Below are 24,750 nucleotides of genomic sequence, written 5' to 3' on the forward strand. Positions count from 1 at the left end.
TCTCATCCAGTCATTCTCCACCTCATCCTCATCCTCAGCTCTTGTCAGAACTAAGGGGGGTGTTTGCTCAACGACAGTGTTCCTGGAAAAGTTCTCAATGGTTTTATAACCAAAACCAGCTGCTTACTGAATGTGTGCGTGTGAGCTACAGAGGAGGGGGATGTGACTGAGTGCGTGTGCGCGCGAGTGACAGAGAGAGAGAGAGAGAGAGAGAGAGAGAGAGAGAGAGAGAGAGAGAGAGAGAGAGAGAGAGAGAGAGAGAGAGAGAGAGAGAGAGAGAGAGAGAGAGAGAGAGAGAGAGAGAGAGAGAGAGAGAGTGATTTCACCTTTTTTTTAAGTCATGAACGTGGAGACCTGCAGCCCTTACAGCGACATGACCTCCAAGGATGCATTTTATAGTTTTTCTGCAGCACAAACTCGGGAGCAGCAGACGGACCACTTCAGGAGCTTCACATCCCCTGACACCAAATACAGCCCCACCGCTTTCGTGCAGGCGCACAAAGGTCACACGTACGGAGACAAGCCGCGGAGCCCCTTCCAGCAGGAGTGCCACTCATTGGACGCCGTCTCAGCAGCCGGTCAAACTGCTTTCAGCAAATTCCACATCTTCGCGCACAGGTCCTCCTGTAGAACGCCTCCAGACGAAGGTGAAGGCCAGGCAGGGCAAAGCGCGGAGATCATCTCATGCTATGGTGAGTCCGTTGTATTCTATATCAGCGAAAAGGCTTGCAAACTTTTCTCGGGATCACATGAAGCCTTGATCGAATAAGCGTTCCTTAATATGCATTACAATGCCTAATAATATTGAACCCGACGTGCATATGAATGAAAGCGTTTTTGGGTGTCATCCCAATTGGCCCCACTTAGATTTAATTGCACCCTAATGGGCCGCTGATGAAGGGGGTGAGTAAAACTTCTGACCCTCGTTAGAAGGACAAACACAGCGAAAAATAAAAATCTAAATTATAAAAATGACCCAAAAGCATAAAATTGCAGGAGGTATTTTAATAAAAGGGGACGCTCTTCAGGAAAAAATATTCCACTGTAGAAATTGAGCTTAAGTAGGATATAAAAAAAAAAAAAAAAAGTGTCGTTTTACGCTGTATTATCGATTTATCAAAATGTAATATAGCGTATATCGAGTTGTCAAGTGCTGTGCGACAAGGCCTTTTACGCACCCACATCTTTGGCTATAACGTGATCATTGATTTCTTTGATAGTTTATTCAAATTCAAGACGTTATAAAAAAAAAAAAAAAAAAACTACAAACATACATTAAAATCGAATATATTACTATAAATTGTACAAATATCAATTCTTAGGGAAAACAATCTTATCATTTTTGCATTTGTAAAACTGAAATATTCTCTGCATGCACTGCAAGGCCTTAAAATAATGAAAGTAAATCAACTTGCATGGTTACTTTTAATTTTCTAAATTACACGAGTAAAATTTCAGCTTTGAATATAGATTAAAAAAAAAGAGATCCTACAAGAAATAGCAGAAACCAATTGATTACAGTTTCAACTTTGTAATAACAATAAGTCCGTGTATTATGAAAAATAAAATGAAAGTCTACGGTTAATGAGACGAACTCTGCCACTGTTTCAGTAAACCTCGTTATAACATTTGATTTATTCACGAACGTATTTATTGGGCCTCATTAAGCATGAACAAACTCTGGCGAAATTGTTAAACTTAACCTTTCCCAAAACATTTAGGTTACAAAATCTGCCGGATTTACAATAGGAAACCTCATAAAAACAAGATGGTTTCGCTGTAAAATGTTCACCTTCCCCCTGGCTTACGATTCTTTACAGATGAGCTTTCCAAGAAGAAAAAAAAAAGTGATGAAAGCTCAACTGCACCAAGACATGTTCGAATGGGAAAAAAACATCCATGTAATACTGTTTTCCAACTCCGCTTTACCTGTCATTACTGGCATCATATCGACTGAGAAAAACAGGACAAAAAAAAACAAAAAAAAAACGCACACACTCTGCGGAGTTCAAAAGGCACTTTGCTTTTATGTATGAGCTGTAAAAAATAAGGGTAAAAGTCGTGCATGGAGGAGTCTCGAGGGAAGATTCCTCGTAAAGCGGCCTCGAGCTAGCTCCACATCTTTGTGCTCCTCCAGAGACGACGCGTTTGCGCGTTTGATGTGTCCGCGTGTGACCTTTAGCTTCCTGTCTCATCTGTTTGGGGTCCAGTGCGAGGGCCGCTTCCCCCGCATGCACACGCCATCCATTTCAGGCCCCGTAATGTCATCTCGCAGGTCTTTGTAACACTTGGGCTCCACTTTGACAGTGGAAACATTTCACTGCGCCCATATTTTCTTTAAAAATGACTTTAAACATTAAATGGGCAAGTGACTTTTTTTGTTGTTGTAATTATTATTATTATGAATTTAATTTCATTTAATACAGTCCTGGTGTTCACATGTACGTGGACATCATAATTTGGACTTGGTATAAAAGTGACGCAAAATATAATGCCCACACATTTGGGCACCAGTTTTCAATAATACTTACATTATTTTTTTATTTTTAGTCATTATTGTATTTTTCTCGATCATTTCTTTCAGTTTTTAAAAATCAATTAATACATTGTATAATCCAAAAATATTTATAAAACAAAATTAAATGCGCTCTGTTTATGCCCTCATTAATACTTTAAAGTTATAGTTTTATTTATTTATTTGTTTTTTTAATTCCATATTATTTAAATGAATGTTCTATAGGCTTAAGCATCGGCGCCCGAAATGGTTGGTTGGAGCAGGCCTTGGAAGGGATTATAATTATATTATTAATATTATTAATTATTAACAATTATTGCAATTTATTATATTATTTTAATATTTTTAATGAATAAGTAAAATCAAAATTCAATCAAGTATTTAAAAAATGAATGAAAGGATGGTTAAAGCCCCCAACGATACTCTTAAGTTGATTTAAATATATATTTTTTAAAAAAGTTTGTTTGTGCTTCTGTCTCTCTCTCTCTCTCTCTCTCTCTCTCCTTATCTCTTTTCTTATGTCCAGCAACAAATCAACTGAACAGGACAGGTTAAAAAATAAATAAATAAATAAATAAATAAATAAATAAATAAATAGAAAAAAAAAACAAAAAAACTAAGTAATAAAAAAATATTTAACACATTGCATGCCATTGACAACGATTGACCTCAATTTCATTTAAACTAGGTGTGAATGCTCATTTTTCAGTGCCACTAACGTCCAATCCATTTTGATTAGGAGAGGTTGGCAGCGATCACTCGTCTAACGCCGTCCATGGCAGCCAATGCGTTAAATGAGAGCCCTATGAAGGGTTAAACTGGTATGACCGAACTAATTGGCTGGAGCATGAGGCCTCAAAGGGAATCATAATTATGCGATTAATATGAAAAATTATTAATAATGATTGCAATTTATTTAATTATTTTATTATTTTTAATGAAAAGTAAGATCGTGTGTTATTTAAGAAATTAATAAAAAGATGAATGTACTATGGTTTAAGCCCCCAATTATACTCTTAAGTTGATTTAAACAGAAAAAAAAGAAGTTAGTAATAACAATTTTTAACACATTGCCTGCCATTGACAACGATTGACCTCAATTTCATTTAAACTGGGTGTTAATGCTCATAATTCTGTGCCATGACGGTGCTAGACGTCCAATCCATTTTGACTAGGAGAGGTTGGCAGCGATCATTTGCCTAACGCCGTCCATGGCAGCCAATGAGTTAAATGAGCGTCCTATGAAGGGTTAAACTGGTATGACCGCTGGTCTATGGGCGTCCAAACTGATTGGTTGGAGCAGGCCTTAATGGGAACCAGCCCCACAGCCCAGACAACTGAGACCCACTTTTAGTATGTCCGTGACGTGAGTGGAGGTGACAAGGACTCAGGATCGTTTTACCATTTAGTTTCAGCTTTGGCAGGCCAATTTGCATTACGGCTGGCTTTGCATGGCCCGGTGAGAGCAGCAGGGCAAGAAGCAGTCCAGAACTTCCTCTCCTCACTTTACTGTCACTTCACATCTGAAGATCATATTTATCGAAAAGGGGGTGGTGGGTGGTGGGGACAACAGAATAATTGTAAGCGATGATGAAAAATATAAATAAATAAAAATAAACTTTTCACAGGGCACTTATTTAAGTCATTAGCTGCCTTTGACGTCACTAGACGTCCAATCCATTTTGACTGGGAAGTTTGGCAGCGATCATTCAATTTAAATGAATTAAATGCCTATTGTTGTCAATGGCAGGCAATGAGTTAAATACAATGAATTAAAATAAGTAAATCAACTGTAGAGAAAAAATGGGGTCCGTAAATAACCAGAGTGTATTTCTGTTTGTATTCATTTGAATTATGTTTTCATTAACATGTGATTGTATTGATAAATAATTCAAAAATACAATAACAATTAATCATTTACACACACACACACACATATATATATATATATATATATATATACACACACAGTATATATGTATATATATGTACACATACTGTATATTTAATGCTATGAGACCTTCCGTCCACATTAGTGGACATTACATTTTGGGTCATGTAGGTCACACTTGTATACCAAATCTTAATATCGCGGCCTACATGACCCAAAATGTGAGTATGTGGACATTGAGTCTTTATTATTATGTTATTTTTATTTTATTTTTTCTGATGACCAAAACTAGTCACTTGCACTTTAATGGCTTAAAGCATCAAGTATAGGATATGAGGTAGTTTGAGGTCTTCCCGGTGTTATTTCTTCTCTTTCCGGTGTTATTTCTTCATTTGCAGTGAAAACATTCTGCATCACTATCCTACTTATATGCAATTTTAACCACTCATACGATGACGTTTAACATTTTACCTTGTGTAATTGTTTTGTTTCAGCAGAATTGTGTGACACATGTAGCCTAATATATATTTTTTTGTAATTATTTTGAGGATTTTAAAAGTATATATTTGTAACTCTCTACCGATGGTCAAAAAGTGTTTTGCAAGTCAAGTGAAAATAGGTGAAAATAGAACAGTGTTAAGAGTAGTACAACAATGCGTTTAATAAATTGTAAAATAAAACTAAAAATAAGCCATGGTTTAAAATGGTCTAAAATATAATTGGAATGAAACCAAAAAAAGGAAAAAAGTCTGAATGTTACCAATATTTTGGAGTGTGTGTGCACTGCAGGATGTGCCACTTTGGGGTGTATGAGCATGTGTGTGTGTATATATGTATATATTATACAGCCAACTTTCAAAATTGTCAGATATACACGCGTGATACACCATTGAAAAGCTTAAAATCTCAATGTTCTGGGTTCAGAAAAATTTTGAACATGAGGGCATTTTTTTTTTTTTTAAATTGTTTTTCAAACAGCAAAACCCTATCTGGAGGTGAGAGTACGCGAGAGCAGAATTACAGACGCCATGACTTTAACGAGATATTATCGCGTATTTACCCTGTTTCGATCCAAAAACTCCATGTAGCATGTATCACAGAGTGTCAAGACACAGCTGTGAATGGCCACATCTGGATTTTTGGAAATTTTATGGGTGAAACATGGAAATATAACAAGGGTCGCGATGCAGAAATCGCAGACATCAAGGAGTGGTTGAGATTTTCTTTATCATATATTTACCTTTATAAACGTTTTTTTCCCAATTTTTCTTTGTTTGGATCAATTATTTATCATCTAACATATTGGAAAAAATGCAACAGAAACAAACAACAACAAAAAAATACAATTAAGCAATAGTTATGAGGTAAATATCCGTGACTTTTTTACAGACACCATGTTTTTCATTGTGACTTAATTTGTTTAAAAGTTTAAAATATACGAGTGAATAATTTTTTAATGTCGTTTTCTTTTTTAAATGAAATATTAGACATCAATTAATGATTCTAAGCTAAAAATGACAGACATTTTGAATAATAAATATGATTAATCATAATAAATATGATTTCGTTTTTTGGCTGGGTCCAAACAAAAGTGGTTGAGCGACGTCTGTAAAAGGGAGTTTCAGGGTAAAACGAGCAAATAAAAAATAGTTCGGAGGCTTAATGCGCCATGAATCTGCTATGGCAGCATATAAACATATTGTTCTATCAAACACAGCAGTTGTTTTGGCTTAAAATACAGCAGTTTCTTTTAAAGAGGAGTGCAAGAGCAGAAACTGCTTTTTCTTTTTGTCTGTTTTTTCGCCATTAAAAATAACTAACTAACTAAATAAATATATATATATATATACACAGTATATATATATATATTTGTATATGGACACACACATATATATACAGTATATATACTGTACATATACAGTATGTATATATATATATATATATATATATATATATATATATATATATATATATATATATATATATATATATATATATACAGTATATATACTGTACATATACAGTATGTATATATATATATATATATATATATACATACACACAACCTGCAAAGGGTTCAATAATACTCATACGAATGTGCATTAAACAGTAGCTCATGGAAAATTGCCTGCTTGGAACACACCGGCGTGGTAATATCTCAGTCAATTCTCAGAAGAGCACTTTACATTCAGTCATCAGTCTGCACAGTTAAACATCCACCTGCAATAATAAGAAAAATACTGTCCATTTAGAGACAAGCTGTGTACTTTTCAATAGTGAGTTGTTCAAACAAATTTGGGCCAGAAATAATGTAATTAGATTTTGTTGGTGAGAAAAAAAACCTGTAAATGGTATTGCTAATGAATGTTTGGATGGATATCATGGAAGATCGTGTTGCTCAGGAGGTTTCACAGCAAACTATCTTTATGACGTGCCGAAAAATAATGATCCCACAACCTTCCCACTCAGATGGAATGTTCTCTCCCCAATCAAACCACAAAAAACACAAGATGAAGGATGTTCATCTTTGCTTCAGCGGGCGAGGGAAACATTTGGATGAGAGACAAGCGTGAGGGCGGTTGTGCGAAGAAGGAAAAGTGTTTGAGATGTGATTTATAAGTCTTGGACATCATGGATTCTTTTCACAGTCTATAAACGTTACACAGCCTGCTGAGATAGATCATCTCTGCTCAGTCAGCAGAGCTGCAGTTCAAAGTGAAACTCTCTCACATTGAGGGGGAAAAATGAGCATTGTGCTGATGTTTGCTGATCTTCTGTCTGTGAGACACTGGGTCTATATCCGGATTTTGAGACGGCTGCAGAGTCAAAACCCTGAATGAAGAGGAGTGTGCGGAGTGTTATCACAATATGTTTTGCATCACACCAGTGCTATTCATATTATGCTAATGCCTTCAGGGCTCAACAGTGGAGTAAAATATGAGCGCTGATGCCTCTGTTGAAGCCTACAAGGTGGAGTCAAACCTGCGTGTACCTCTCAGAGCCAAGCAGGACACCAACATAAAGTCCATGTTTTTGCACGCTCCCTCTCAGACTATAAAACAATTCTCCAAAAGACTGATAAATACAGTATTTCCCCACAAGTTTATTGTCCAGTAGGTCATTGATTTTGTACGTATAGTTGAAATTTTGGGTGTCAAAGATTTCCCCCGCTTACCGTGGGGCAAATAAGTATTTAGTCATCCACCAATTGTGCAAGTTCTCGTACTTGAAAAGATTAGAGAGGCCTGTAATTGTCAACATGGGTAAACCTCAACCATGAGAGACAGAATGTGGAAAAAAACACAAAATCAAACTGTTTCATTTTTAAAGAATTTTTTTCCAAATTAGAGTGGAAAATAAGTATTTGGTCACCTACAAACAAGCAAGATTTCTGGCTGTCAAAGAGGTCTAACTTCTTCTAACGAGTTCTAGCGAGGCTCCACTCGTTACCTGTATTAATGGCACCTGTTTTAACTCATTATCGGTATAAAAGACACCTGTCCACAACCTCAGTCAGTCACACTCCAAACTCCACTCTGGCCAAGACCAAAGAGCTGTCGAAAGACACCAGAGACAAAATTGTAGACCTGCACCAGGGTGGGAAGACTGAATCTGCAATAGGTAAAACACTGTGTAAAGAAATCAACTGTGGGAACAATTGTTAGAAAATGGAAGACATACAAGACCACTGATAATCTCCCTTGATCTGGGGCTCCATGCAAGATCTCACCCCATGGTGTCAAAATGATAACAAGAACGGTGAGCAAAAATCCCAGAACCACACGAGGGGACCTAGTGAATGATCTACAGAGAGCTGGGACCACAGTAACAAAGGCTACTATCAGTAACACAATGCGCCGCCAGGGACTCAAATCCTGCACTGCTAGAAGTGTCCCCCTGCTGAAGAAAGGACACATCCAGACCCGTCTGCGGTTCGCTAGAAAGCACTTGGATGATCCAGAAGAGGACTGGGAGAATGTGCTATGGTCAGATGAAATCAAAATAGAACTTTTTGGTAGAAATAAAGGTTCTCGTGTTTGGAGGAGAAAGAATTGCATCCGAAGAACACCATACTCACTGTGAAGCATGGGGGTGGAAACATCATGCTCTGGGGCTGTTTTTCTGCAAAGGGACCAGGACGACTGAACTGTGTAAAGGAAAGAATAAATGGGGCCATGTATCGAGAGATTTTGAGTGAAAATCTCCTTCCATCAGCAAGGGCATTGAAGATGACATGTGGCTGGGTCTTTCAGCATGACAATGGTCCCAAACACACAGCCAGGGCAACAAAGGAGTGGCTTCGCAAGAAGCATTTTAAGGTCCTGGAGTGGCCTAGCCAGTCTCCAGATATCAACCCCATAGAAAATCTGTGGAGGGAGTTGAAAGTCCGTGTTGCCCAACGACAGCCCCAAAACATCACTGCTCTAGAGGAGATCTGCATGGAGGAATGAGCCAAAATACCAGCAACAGTGTGTGAAAAGCTTGTCAAGAGTTATTGCCAACAAAAGGTACATAACAAAGTATTGAGATGAACTTTTGGTATTGACCAAATACATATTTTTCACCATGATTTGCAAATAAATTCTTTAAAAATCAAACAATGTGATTTTCTGTTTTTTTTCCACATTCTGTCTCTCATGGTTGAGGTTTACTTGTGTTGACAATTACAGGCCTCTCTAATATTTTCAAGTGGGAGAACCTGCACAATTAGTGGTTGACTAAATGCTTATTTGCCCCACTGTATGTGCAGCCACAATGATGTAATAGTAATACTTTGTAGTTCATCAAACTTTGCGAGGTCCAGTCTTGAATATTTCAATTTGCGTGTACACTCCTGTGATGGCTTGCCCACAGTGAAAATGAGGGGTCAGTAATGCTTGTACATGACAGTGCTGGATCTAATTAGAAAACAATGGATCTGGTCATACATATTGTCTTGTTCTTTACCAATCAGGTCACATTTTAATCCTTTAAGGGGGCATGGGTCACTGCAGTGGACAGCTATTCAAAAGTTCACACTTAAGACTGTTACATAAATATTAGCCATTATTATTATATGTACTGTATGTAACACTCAAAAGTAAACGTTTTTATCCATAGTATTTAACTCATTGCATGGCATTGACAGCGATAGGTGTCCAATCAATTTAAACTCAGCGGACGAGCCGTGAATGCTCGCCATCTGTGCCATTGACGGCGCTAGATGTCTAATCCATTTTGACTGGGAGGGTCAAATGAATAGACTGGATGCAATTGATTGGACGTCTTACGTCAATGGCAGTCAGTGAGTTCAATGAGTGCTCTGTAAGGGTTTATATATAAATACATCTAATTCATTAAAGGGGTTAAAAGAGGTTAACCTTTTCAAAACAAAGCAGTTGAAATCGGCATGATCAATCGAAATCCGCCAGCAAACGTTTTACACAAGATAATTGTGTGACAACCACATTGTGCTGTCATTGATAGAAAATTAGTGCAGGCTTTAGCATGGCCTACATTCAGTACATACAAGGTTTGTTTGACTTAGAGGTGTCCACTTGGATTGTTTCAAAAGTAGCACTGCAGTTAGCAGTAGTTACTATTTTATATTTGAGTAAGCTATTGCAAAATTGTTGCAGTAGTGTAAAATAGTGTTTAAAAAAAACAAAGATGTGTTGGTGGGAGGCACAAATATTCACATACTCCACTCAGAGCTACTGTAACACGCGCTCCTGCTTGTGCAGCTGTAAGTTAAATCATCACTTTATGGCCGTACTGGTTGGACTGGTCATGTGCATGTGTTACTACACAGAGGCGCAGGTGTCGGCTGAAGATGAACTGATCGTCTCGTAATAATTTATTGAAAAGGAACAGTTGCTTGTACTCACGGACATGATAAAAGTTTCCATGTGTAACTTAGCAAGGCATTTTGTATTTTCTGGTTGTACAAGGAAAACTTTAGATGAAAGAACATTATCTCCATCCTTGCCAAAGTGCAAAATGAATAGTCTTTATTAGTTTGTGGCCATTAGCATAAATGCCTCACTGGTCTGACTTTGTTAGGGCAGTGAGTATTGGCAAGAGAAATAAGGTCATGAATACAGAGATATTTTTACGCTGGATTTTTTTTCCCCAATAAAGATCATTCTAGCATAACTCAATGTTTTAGTTATGGAAATGCAGCAATGCTTGCTGAACCCCCAGAGGAAGTTGTGTCATGTGTAAATGTTTTTTTGTACATTCACATAGGACGGGGGACTCAAATCTGCGGCCCGTGGGACAATATTTTGCAGCTCCCATTTGACATCCAATTGTAATATTAGTGTTGCTCACACGTGTTTTTCTATTGGCAATGAAAAACAATATATAAATAAATTCAAATACTGTAGTTAGCTGGGATAGGCTCCAGCACCTCCGCAACCCTCGTGAGGAAAAGCGGCATGGAAAATGAATGAATGAATGAATAAATTGAATTAAAATGAATGATAGGGAAAAAAAAAAAAACTGCTAATAAAAAACATGAGTAATGAAGAATATAAATAGTTCAAAATTAAATAAAATTAATTCACATTGAAAATACATTGTTAATTTTAGTAAATTGAAAACAAAAAAAGAATAAACACATGTATTCAAATAAGTGTGGCCGGTGTGTATTTTGCTCTGGGAATTTTATTTATTTATTTATTTTGTTTGTTTGTTTTGTTTTATAAATCTGTTGGACCTAACATGGCGTCATTTTTGGGACGCCCCTGACAGTAATAGACTTCCGAAGCATTGTTACTAGGAGAGGCTGCACATACAGTATATTGCCATCAATTGGTGTTTTAAATAACAATTTTTCTCTTTAACTAACTACCACAACACATGAAGGAATCTCACCTTCTAGCTAGACCGCCGGAATCGCGCCAGCCGAACCGCCGGACCCGTGCTGGCGCAGATCCAATGAGCCGGGCCTGCGGGATCCCGGCAATATGGCCAGAAGGCCAAACTCCGCGCGTTCACCTTAGTCTTAGCCCTTTGTACTGACTCTATTTCGAAAGGTTTAAAGAAGGTTCACCGAGAACAAGTTGACAATTTATTCGGGTCGACAGTGATAAAAAATGGCAAAGCGAAACAGAAACACTCAGGCGAAGAGGCAAACTTGTTCCAAGGTTACCATATCAGTAGTCAACAAAGGTTCCCGAGAAGAATGATTACGCTTAGTTAAACATTCAGTTTTTTGAAGGCTCTCGCGGGGCGGGGCGTGGGCAAGAAGAAGGGTGTGTTTGGAATTATTGTCTGATTGTGGATTGGACAGGAGGATTCGGGAGTTACTGTTGTTCGGGCAACGAGGGTTGTGGATTTTGCCACCTCAGCGTCAAAGGGGCTCTTGGAGTCTTGTCATTTGTGTTATCAGTTGAATATTGGGTGTTGATTTTTCTTGTGTTGTGAACTGGCGTCCCTTCATTTGTTCTGGACTGTCCGTGAGAACTGATTGCGAGAGTGTGTGCGGCAGTTGCATGGCACACGCAACGGGACTCCATGATTAGAAGGCGTTGTTTATCTCTTATGCCCTATACTCTGCTTGTTTTCCTTAAACTATGGTATAAGTGCTATCTATTTTATATTGGGTGTGTTTGAGTAATACAAACAGTCAAACGGTAAATAAGAGAAACAATACTATTACCTGATTGATTATATTAAGTGTGTTAGAGTAATGCAAACAGTTAGACGGTGCCTACGAGAAAAGGTACTATCATCCTTCATCTTCATCTCCTTATTGTGACCAGGGCTAACAGTGAATGAGTTAAACTGATGATAACTTTTGAATAGATGTCCACTGTAGTATTCCTAAAATGATTAAAAATGATCAAATACAGTACAAGAAAAGTATGCTCTCGGTGTACTGCGCTCAAGCGCTTGATTATGAGATCAGCTAACATTCCGCATAAAATTCAATTTGATTTCTAATTGGCAGCATACAAACGCACAAAAAATGTATAAGATGGAGCCTCCCTTCCAATTGCTGCCTTTACATATTCGGTTCCAATTGTAAATCTTGTATATAAGTATAGCATGACTTATTCAGTGACAAAATTGTTTTGAACATCAGTCAGTCTCATAGTTGTGCTTCTGGATTTTAATCTGAAGTCACTTGAGACTCCAGCACACCTACCACAACATAGGGCACAATCCATGGGAAATGGAGGAATCTGTAGTATTTAAACTGTTCCATTTAAAGAATTGAAGTGAGATAGGAAATTAAAAAAAAAAAACAAAAAAACTAATTAACATTCAAATTTAACAACATATGTACATGCAACCCAATAAAATAAAATTAACATATTTGAAAAGGAGTATGAAGAAGTTTAAATTCCGAATTTGCTTGCCAAATCATAGCCAAAAGGCAACTAAAAGACAAATAATCTCCTGTAAATATGTATACAGTACATGAAGTATAAATCCCTTCTGTTTGTCTAGTGTAAAGATAATCGTATGTTCAGGTACATGTTACAAAAAATGCGGTGTGTTTCATGTGTTCAAAGAGCCAGCCTTTCCATCTTAAATTTTAGTGACCCAACATGCTTGTTGGTTATGGGTCAGTTGACGTGTGTGACCCAAAGCTGAGAGTCCACATAAATGCAAGCATGTCTGGATTGTTACTCTGAGAGTCCTGTACGGGTCACCTCAGCGGGTATAGCATGCGTGCAAGCATGCGGTCACACTAAAGAGTCCCCTGGCCCTCATTTAAGAGCACCGGGGCATTCCAAAACCACTTCAGTTATCCCATGCTTCACTTTTAGAGTAAGGAGTAAAAAAATTGTATCATTTTGATGGACTCTGGCAAACATATTTTCATCAAGATTTATTAGCACAGATTTGTCTAAGGTTTTCATGCGGCAATGACATTAAGTGAGTGTGTTTAGTTTCTCGTTGCCAGAAATAACATCAGTGCAGATTAAGGGTGACATTCCAGGTGACGCTGCATGGAAAACATCCACCACCATTTTTTTGCAATAAAAACTGCCACCTTATGTCAAGTTGAACCTCAGCCCTTGAGTGTCCTTATACAGTAAGTGCATCAAAGAATGATCTATGGCATATTATAGCGAATCCAGGCAGCTACCCATCAATCAACTACAGTATATCGCACTTGCAGGCGGGAAAATTAATCAGCACTGGTATTAACGCTGCAAGCCAATACAACTAAAGACCAATAAATACATTTGCTCCACCCTGTCATAATCCTTCAGCTGAATGATGGGCCAAGCAAAGTTGCCGAGTGACTGTCATTTCGAGCACTTTAGAGCCACAATGGAAATGTTCAGATGGTGCCAGTGGTGGTAAAGTTGGAGTTTCAGTACATACTGTTATATTCAGATTTAAATGGATTTTTTTTCTTGTTGCTACAAAGAGCTCGTGTAGTACATGGGATGTTCCATCAGCAACACGTGCCTATTGTAATGTGGCAACAAAAAGTAATGTTCACTTTTGATTTAACACTACCAGAGAGGTACTTCGTTTTAATGAATAATATGTTTTTAACAGTGTTTTATAGATCCGTTCCATCATAGTGAGATGTAATTCGCAACAAAATGATTGCTCCCTAGATGATGGTTTTGTACCAAAAAACTAAAACCACATTAATAAAAAATAGTTACCCAACGCGAACATATTACAATTTTCAAAATACAGTAGCCTTTGTATTGGACCTCATTAGACTTCGCAGGTACCATTTTCTCTCTCCATAAAATCATGCATACTCTCTGAATAGTTTCACACATACAGAACACACAGGGTACTAAATTGGTCATAAAATATTATAGCCAATCGCAAACTTCCCCCAACTGTCTATAATTTCCCCCTAAAATTACAACCTTACTCAGCAGGATGTGATAAAGCAAGCGTCTTGCATAAAGCTGATAAATTACAATGGATCAATAAAGCACTATGGTTATCCATGATTTCAAGATGGAATACGCCTCCGCATAGGAATAATAATAAAATGTAACTCACAAATAATTTTGAAATAAATAAACAAATAATCTTTTCAATGTATAAATAATTTTAAAGTGTTTCGTCTCATCTCTTCTCTTCCAGGTAAAGACGGCTCAAATTTGACGGATTCTGACTTGACCCCACTCTCCGACCATCCAACAATGGACTCCAGCTATCTGGCCGTGAAGGATCAAGGTGTCAACGTGACATCTGATAGGCCAGCAGGTGCTGATTTAGCCAGCCCCCATGACAAGGGTGATGGAAGTGAGAGCAACAAGGGCAAGAAAAGACGCAATCGCACCACCTTCACCAGCTTCCAACTGGAGGAGCTAGAGAAGGTGTTTCAGAAGACACATTATCCAGACGTTTACGCCCGGGAGCAGCTGGCACTACGAACGGATCTGACTGAAGCGCGTGTGCAGGTAATGATGACACCATGCTATACACAGCATATTCTGTTTGAAAAAGTCTTGAATTGCATCACATACTGATGATCCTTTAACGACAAAACAATGCCAAACAATAATTCATTCCGTAACCACAGATTAAGTCAGTTAATAAAACTACTTCCAGTAACTCTGGTGGGTTTTGCCAGAGCTGACTTCGATTTATTCAGTGACTTCAAAAGAAGCCAACAAACAAAAACAAAACACACACATAAAAACCCTCCATGGTACGATGTTCTATAATGTACAACTGAACGCCTGCTTCTTGCTGCATTTTAATTAGTCTTGCACCAATTTTAACCTCCAGATACCGATTCCGCCACCTGGCTGTGTGATATACCATGTTTAAAAAAAACATTTTTTTTTTTTTTACAACATATACCTTTTTTCCCTTTTAGTACTAAATTATTCCATACTCGCTTGAATGTAAAATAATTGCGACAATGGCTTGGTCAGACCCTGCTTAACAAGCTTTGTGCCTATCTTGTATGTGTGACCGAAAAATGCATAAACTCCTCTTAAACCTTAGGACTTGAAATTTTCTCGAAGGCCAAAATGTTGTTTTAAAAAAATTCATATATTGCAGAAAACACTCAGGTGACTTGAAGTTCCGCTCTGAGACCCCCAATTTAGTTCAAAACTTTCCAAAAACAAAACAAAACAAAGAAAAACATATGTATATACGTATTTTATATATATATATATATATATATATATATATATATATATATATATATATATATATATATATATATATATATATATATATATATATATTTATATATTAGGACTGTCAAACGATTAAAAATTTTAATCGAGCTAATTACAGCTTAAAAATTAATTAATCGTAATTAATCGCAATTAATCGCAATTCAAAACATCTCTAAAATATGCCATATTTTTTTGTAAATTATTGTTGGAATGGAAAGATTAGACACACGACGGATATATACATACAACATACTGTACATAAGTATTGTATTTGTTTATTGTAACAATAAATCCACAAATGGCATTATTAACATTCTTTCTGTTAAAGTGATCCACGGATAGACTTGTAGTTCTTAAAAGATAATTGGTATAGTTACAATTTAAAACCCCTCTTCATGTTTTCGTTTTAATAAAATTTGTAAAATTTTCAATCAAAAGTAGAGTTAATATAATAATAATAATAAGAATAAAAATAATAATAAAAATAGAGTGACCAAAGTCTAAGTTTTACGTGTATTTTGCATAGCTATTTTGATATGGAATGCCAGTTCATTTTGCATTGTTGTTTAACTGTGTGTCAGAATAGGGCCTCATTACTATAGACTGAAGTGCTTTTCTTTTTGTGAACATTATTTTTTTGGGAGGGATAGGAATATTATTTTTGTTGTGCTTATCTTACCCAAAATACAACAAGAGACACATAATTGCCACTAAAAGAAAGAAAACTTACCGAAATATGTGTGGAGCACAATTTGCATTGCATTGTGAATACAGCATGAACGTCTCACAACTACTAATTCTCCCACGTTCAGAAGAAATAACATGAGTATGGAACAGCGATGCCCCCGAGCGGCCGGTGGCGTTCTCCTCACTCTTAATGTCCATAGACGGCCTCATTGTAATCTGTTTGAGGCAATGTGCAAGCGGGTCATTTAGTGCATGCGTTAATTGCGTCAAATATTTTAATGTGATTAATTTAAAAAATTAATTAATGCCCATTAACGCGATGATTTTGACAGCCCTAATATATATATATATATATATATATATATATATATATATATATATATATATATATATATATATTATCAAGCCTGATACTCATATTAAGGTCCCAGTCAGTTCCTTTATACCAGCTAATCACTTATGCTAGCAGAGGACACAAGTTCTTTAGCCTCCTTTTTTCCAGTTTTCACTCCTTCTAACAAAGCCATCTTATCAAACATCTCTACACTGCAAATTTATAATGTCTTAATCAGATTATTTTTCTTTACTCTACTCAAAAAAATTTCTTCTTAATCATCTTGTTTTGAGTGTTAAAAATGAATTAACAGATTAATGCATGAAATTATTCCACTTACTTTAAATTATAATAACTGTTAACTCTTATGAAGAAAAGTCGGTAATTTTTCACTAACATCGAGAAAAATTGGCTTCCAAATGATGTTTTGAACAACATCTATTCTTGAAATAAGAATATTTCTGACAACCTTTTTTCAGATTAAATATACTAATTTTTTTGCTTAAAATAAATTTGTCAAGATTATTTTCAGCTTGCTATTTTTCTTGTTTCAAGAAATCTAAGTGAGTAAAATTTATTTGAAGTACTGGCAGGTAGATTTACACTGAAACCAAGGGAATTTAACTAGTTTGAAGGAGGAGCCTTTTTGCAGTGTAACGTACATTTACCCCCCATTACCCCAAAGTGTAGGCCCATACATTTGAAATATGTCTACTAAATGAGCACATTCAACAACACTTACCAGAGTAATAACTCTCATACTATTTTTCCTGTTCTTCTGCTGCTTCTTCTTCTTCGCCTGTATTTGTAATTGGCAGCCATGTTGGGAAGGGCAACCAGCGGTTGGAAACAAAATCTGGAAGAGTACATATTGCCCATTATTTCTATGTACTACCTGATACCGACGCCTTCATTTTAATGCCATATCAGGGCCCCTTTCAATACTAGTATCAGTATTATTGTCAGTTCTACACTAATTTAAATGATTTACATGTTCATGAACAGTGACTGAACTGACAACAAATGACTGGAGATGGTCTGAAATATCAGCCCATGCATAAAGCAAGAAAAGACGCACAAGCTTGAGCATAGAAAAAGAAAAATGGACGTCTTTGGGAATGCAGTATATTCTTCAAGTTGAAATGCTGCTTGACTCCAATAATCTGTATTGTGCAGGTCTATTCCCTCTCAATGACTCAATGACAGTTGCTCTGTGAGTAATTGGCAATCACTCAAGGGTGTTGTCATAACAGAATGACACAGTACAATCTGATGATAGATTTATGGATTTGCATCCCCTGTCTTTTTCTTTTTCATGGCAAGTTTTGTATTGGGCAGGTTGTCAGTTCAGTGTTTAATATGTCTAACTCACAGTTCTGACTGAAGTATGGGGTTTCGATCTCAAAAGTGTTGTTTTTTGTGGGGTTTCTTTGCTTAGTTTCAGACTTCCTCTCACTTTTTAAAAACATGTATGCCGGTTTATTGAAGACTCCAAACTGCTCATAGGTGTGAATATGAGTGTGGATGGCTGTTTTTCCATTTGTGTCTCACAATTGTCCACCCAAAGTCAGCTTGGAAAGAATGGCTGTTGTGTATTATATTCCAATGCAATGCTTTGTTTACCAGTCAAAAGATTTCAGTGTGTCCTCTTGCACTTCCCTGAAAATATGTGACCTGACATAGCAAAATCAGTCACAGTTACCTATTTTGCAAAACTGAAGTTCTGGTTCAATCAATAACATCGTAAAGGCGGCTTTCCATATAATATAACAACCAATTTCTACAACACTTTCATCTTGATGGTGGGTGGTCTATTCATCTTGCATTTCCAAAAAAGGAGATAAGGTACTCATAATGACAGTTATATTTTTACAACAGCCCTCCACTTGTCCTTAGAAACCATCATGTTAGTAAGGCTGGACAAAATTGGCATTGGCACATAATTGTGGACATAATGCGGCACAAGTGAAAAGACTGTAATGTATTTGATTTAAATTTTGAAAAAAAAAAAAAAAACTGTAACAGTGTAATTGATCCTCATCAACAACCGGGTTATTGTCATTCAAGAGTACAGCCAGTCGCTGCCGTCACATCTATTATCAAAATCATGCGAAAACCATTTCATTCCAATTCCATTTGTTTTCATAACCATCCAAATTGCATTTACGAGTCCTGTGGAAAATACTTACACATTCTTTGCTTAATTTTAGCTCATAATGATGAAAAATTATTAATATGGCTACAAAATAACAATGAGTGAATCTTTGTTTTTAGACTAGTACCCAGAAGCCGTTGATTCCCCGTGTGGATATTTACAAAAACAGTAAGGAAAAAAGCGATTGTTTTGCTATAATTTGAGATAATCTCTGACATCTTGATTATGTTTTACAAAATGTAATTTTTGAACAATTTTGAACTACTGTAGAATATATTGCCTTGTTTCTCAGAATCTACACTGCAAATTTATTCCTTAATCAGATTGTTTTTCTTAAATCTTGTCAAATAATTTTCTCGGTCTTGTTTTGAGTGTTAAAACTAGTAAACAGATTAATGCGTCAGATTATACCACTTACCGGTACTTTGAGTAAAAATTACTATTTGTTCTTAAGACCATACATCTAAAAGCTGCTCATTTTTCACCTAAATCAAGAAAAAATAGCTTTCAATAATGTTTTGAACAATATCTATTCTTGAATTATGAACATTTTGACATTTCCATGCTTTTTTTTTTTTTTTTTTTTTTTTTTTTTTTTAAGATTAAATATACAAATTTATTGCCTAAAATAAATTTGTTCAATCTATCTTCAGGTTTTTCTTATTTCAAGAAGTTTGAGTAAAATTACTTGAAGCACTGGCAGATAATTTCACTTATTTCTAGTAGATTTACACTGAAGACAAGGGAATTTAACTAGTTTGAAGGAGGTGTGTTTTTGCAGTGTATACAGTATGTGTGACTTTGGACACAAATGTTGTGAAATATTGTAGCATTTGTACTGATGTTTAAAGAACATTCTTGGTTTAAAACACTTGTAAATATTATAATGTGCACCAATGACCAGGGGTAAAAGTGGCTGGAACTCCTTAACATAAGGTTCGCCACGGAGCCAGACCCCCCCCTAAACCTCCTAAAACGAGCAAAATGCAAAGAAAACAGCTTTTGGACAGTAATACCTATAGCACACAATAAAACACAACATGTTTTACACATGCACATGTAACAAGGCATACACGAAAAACTGATTTTAATTCAAAATTGTATTTTTTTCAATGATGTGCAAAATAACAGTATATAAAATAAGATCATTTCCGCTCATTTCCTCACATCTAAATGCAAAGCCTCAACTTTAACTACTTTATAACATAAGAACATGGGATGCACAATAAAACTGAAAATAAGCCAAACATTTTTTTTCATAAAGATATAATCATCAATATATAAGTAACATACATTAACAAAAATAAGTTCAAACAACTCTTACATCATGCACAATGAAATGAAATATATATATATATGCCAACATCGTCTTTTTGAAATTATAAGGAAATAAATAAGTGGCCTAACATAAATGAACACAAACAAGTCTAAATGTGCACATTAACATGGAAGATGTTCTTAACCTCCCCAGCAAAGCAAATAAGATAAAATAAATTTAGTCTCTTCACCCCTCTCCTGTCTCTTAAAAAGACAATTTTCAATTTTCTCTTGCATTGCCCTTTTTTATCGCATTAATTCAACAAGTTGTCCATTACCTGTCACAACAACATCTGTAGTTTGTCCTTTTTTGTTGTTGCTATTCCAGAAAACACATGTGCATTTGAACCAATCAGGGCTAACTATCCATGCTGATTACATTTTAGTCGGACTGGTTTGCTGCAAGCATGTGCACATCGACTCAACTCATCAGATTGAGATAGACTGAGCTGGATGTATCCTTGGAGAAAATAAATAAAAATCATCAGTTGAAACGGATTACGCTACACAATACAAGCACATTATTAGGTTTGTTGTTAACACTTGTATATGGCGACAAACACTCAGGAGACTTGAAGTTCTGCTCTGAGACCCCCAATTTGGCCAAATTTCAAAATTGTCCGATATGCATGTGATACATCATTGGAAAGCTTAAAATCTCAATTTTCTGGTGGATGAAAAATTTTGAACAGGAGGGCATTTGAAAAGAAAAAAAAAAAAGTTTTTTAAACAGCAAAACCCTATCTGGAGGTGAGAGCACGCGAGAGCAGAATTACAGACGCCATGACTTTAACGAGATATTATCGCGTACTTACCTTGTTTCGATCCAAAAAATCCATGTAGCATGTATCATGGAGTGTCAAAACACACCTGTGAATGGCCACATGTGGATTTTTGGGGATTTTATGGGTGAAACATGGTAATATAACAAGGGTTACGATGCAGAAATCGCAGACATCATGGAATGGTCGAGATTTTCTTTTTCATACATTTACCCTTTTAAACGTTTTAAAAAAAAAATATTTTTCTTTGCTTGGATCGATCATTTATTATCTAACATATCAGAGAATATGCGACAGTAACAAAAAAATACAATTAAGCGATAGTTATGAGGTTGATATCTGTGACTTTTTTACGGGGCTTCTTTTTTTTCATTGTGACATAATTTGTTTAAAAGTTTAAAATTTGTGAGTGAATATATTTTTTAAGTCTTTTTTTTGTAAAACTAAATATGAGACATCAAATAATGGTTCTAACCTAAAAACGACAGACATTTTGAATAATAAATTTTAATTAATTACCTTCATTTTATGGCTGGGGTGAAACAAAAGGGGTTGCGCGACATCTGTAACTGGGGGTTTTCAGGGTAAAACTGACAAATTAAAAATAGTTCAGGTGCTTAATGCGCCATGAGTCTGCTATGGCAGCATATAGACATACAGTGCCTTGCAAAAGTATTCGGCCCCCTTGAACCTTGCAACCTTTCGCCACATTTCAGGCTTCAAACATAAAGATATAAAATTTTAATTTTTTGTCAAGAATCAACAACAAGTGGGACACAATCGTGAAGTGGAACAAAATTTATTGGATAATTTAAACTTTTTTAACAAATAAAAAACTGAAAGGTGGGGCGTGCAATATTATTCGGCCCCCTTGCGTTAATACTTTGTAGCGCCACCTTTTGTTCCAATTACAGCTGCAAGTCGCTTGGGGTATGTTTCTATCAGTTTTGCACATCGAGAGACTGACATTCTTGCCCATTCTTCCTTGCAAAACAGCTCGAGCTCAGTGAGGTTGGATGGAGAGTGTTTGTGAACAGCAGTCTTCAGCTCTTTCCACAGATTCTCGATTGGATTCAGGTCTGGACTTTGACTTGGACATTCTAACACCTGGATACGTTTATTTTTGAACCATTCCATTGTAGATTTGGCTTTATGTTTTGGATCATTGTCCTGTTGGAAGATAAATCTCCGTCCCAGTCTCAGGTCTTGTGCAGATACCAACAGGTTTTCTTCCAGAATGTTCCTGTATTTGGCTGCATCCATCTTCCCGTCAATTTTAACCATCTTCCCTGTCCCTGCTGAAGAAAAGCAGGCCCAAACCATGATGCTACCACCACCATGTTTGACAGTGGGGATGGTGTGTACAGGGTGATGAGCTGTGTTGCTTTTACGCCAAACATATCGTTTTGCATTGTGGCCAAAAAGTTCAATTTTGGTTTCATCTGACCAGAGCACCTTCTTCCACATGTTTGGTGTGTCTCCCAGGTGGCTTGTGGCAAACTTTAAACGAGTCTTTTTATGGATATCTTTGAGAAATGGCTTTCTTCTTGCCACTCTTCCATAAAGGCCATATTTGTGCAGTGTACGACTGATTGTTGTCCTATGGACAGACTCTCCCACCTCAGCTGTAGATCTCTGCAGTTCATCCAGAGTGATCATGGGCCTCTTGGCTGCATCTCTGATCAGTTTTCTCCTTGTTTGAGAAGAAAGTTTGGAAGGACGGCCGGGTCTTGGTAGATTTGCAGTGGTCTGATGCTCCTTCCATTTCAATATAATGGCTTGCACAGTGCTCCTTGAGATGTTTAAAGCTTGGGAAATCTTTTTGTATCCAAATCCGGCTTTAAACTTCTCCACAACAGTATCTCGGACCTGCCTGGTGTGTTCCTTGGTTTTCATAATGCTCTCTGCACTTTAAACAGAACCCTGAGACTATCACAGAGCTGGTGCATTTATACGGAGACTTGATTACACACACGTGGATTCTATTTATCATCATCGGTCATTTAGGACAACATTGGATCATTCAGAGATCCTTACTGAACTTCTGGAGTGAGTTTGCTGCACTGAAAGTAAAGGGGCCGAATAATATTGCATGCCCCACTTTTCAGTTTTTTATTTGTTAAAAAAGTTTAACTTATTCAATAAATGTTGTTCCACTTCACGATTGTGTCCCACTTTTTGTTGATTCTTGACAAAAAAATTAAATTTCATATCTTTATGTTTGAAGCCTGAAATGTGGCGAAAGGTTGCAAGATTCAAGGGGGCCGAATACTTTTGCAAGGCACTGTAATGTTCAATCAAACACAACAGTTGTTTTGGCTTAAAATACAGCAGTTTATTTTAAAGCGGAGTGCAAGAGCAGAAACTGCTTTTTCACTATTGTCTGTGTTTTACGCCATATGTAAATCTGACATTATTAGATTGTTGATTATTACAATGTTTTCTTCTTGGAGATGCGTGAGTAGCAGCCTGGCAGATATTTTTTGAGAGTTGCCGTCATATTTTTAGGATCAAAGCACCGTTCCGCCCCGAATCTTTTCCCGGAACTGCGTACTGGACCATTCCGGCCCACTTTCACCTCTGCTTATGACTTCACAATATACATTACAGAGTAAAATTTCATCCTAAAAACACACAAGTACTAACTAAATATTGTTACTTCACTTTTCGCTTCCTCCATCAAAGATCCTCTTACAACATAGACTTCATAATGATATTGACGGGACACGTTCCCCAGACACTGCGCCACGGCTTCAAGTAGGGGGCCGTCACACACTCCGCTTCAGTCGGTCGAAGTCGGTCGCAGTTACTCTCAAACACATGCAGCGATCCAAAGCCGGATTTATGTTGAAAAAGTACGAAAGCTCTATCGCATACAAACAGGAAAGATTGTCTCGGGTGTGATTTGTTCGAGGATTCAATGTAATTATTATATTTTTCGTACCATGCATGCATGCATGCATTTTGAAACGTTGTGAAAAAAATCAATGGGAGAAATTAACCGCTATGGCATTGGCGTCATAATTCGGAATATTTATGTAAAATAAATGCTAACTGCCCGTTTTTTTGCTTTTAACCAAGAATCGAGACTGTTTTACGTTCATATCTATCAAGAATTCAGGGATTTAAGCATTTATTCACAAGAATTTCCAATGTAAAAAGCTCTTTGTGGTGATAAGGTGGCGCCACAGTGACTTAAAGACTAGCAGCACATTCGGCATACTTACTTGAAATAAATGCTAACTGCCCGATTCTTTGCTCTTTTAACCAAGAATCTAGACTGTTTTATGTCCATATCTATAAACAATTGAGGGATTTAAGTATTTATTCAAAAGAATTTTCAGCGTTAAAAGCTCTTTGTCTGTGTTTCCACTCGGTCAGCTTTGACGGAGATAGGCCCCCTATTAATCAGCCCCACGTCCCGTGTCCTGTCAATATATTAAGAAGTCTATGCTTATAAAATCATGTTTCAGATTTTTCGTGAGAAAGGCCTGCCATTTTGTCTTGCATTGGGACCTGTTACTCCTCTAAATGTAATACACGATGCGGAATTACAGCATACAAGCAAAGGTAGAAATGTCGTAAGAAAATTCGCCTGAAGTGCTGTCGGTTCCTTGTCTCGGTATTCTTCATTTTATGACAGTGTAATGTGAAAACATATGCATATGGTAATACTTGGTGGTATCAGGCTTTGTAAGAACACCAGCTCGTGGGTTCCCCCACATCTGCAGCCCTGCACAGATAACGTCACTCACAGAAAAACACAAGACATTTATCTGGTAATGTGGGAGTGGGGGAGGCCATGGGGCCCGGGGGGCTGACGGTTTGAGTTGCCTGGGCCTCACATGTTGTGTTTTTGGAGAGCACACTTTCATCATCGGCGTACAAGTAGATGAGCTCAACTCTGCTGTGTTTTGATGGTGGTCAGCGGCACGTACGTAAACATCCTTTCCTT

The 24,750-nt window shown here is 36.8% G+C and overlaps 1 protein-coding gene across 1 annotated transcript in view; it reads left to right on the forward strand.

The window, feature by feature from the left end:
* Nucleotides 1-340: 340 nt before the first annotated feature.
* Nucleotides 341-24,750, forward strand: part of LOC130921159 (homeobox protein aristaless-like 4) — a 42,297-nt gene continuing 17,887 nt past the window's right edge. The window contains exons 1-2 of the mRNA XM_057844797.1: nt 341-692; nt 14,466-14,785. Of these exons, the coding sequence (XP_057700780.1) occupies nt 341-692; nt 14,466-14,785 (672 nt within the window). The remainder of the gene's footprint in view (nt 693-14,465; nt 14,786-24,750) is intronic.

Source organism: Corythoichthys intestinalis, chromosome 1 (genome assembly GCF_030265065.1).
Source record: "Corythoichthys intestinalis isolate RoL2023-P3 chromosome 1, ASM3026506v1, whole genome shotgun sequence".
Lineage (NCBI taxonomy): Eukaryota > Metazoa > Chordata > Actinopteri > Syngnathiformes > Syngnathidae > Corythoichthys > Corythoichthys intestinalis.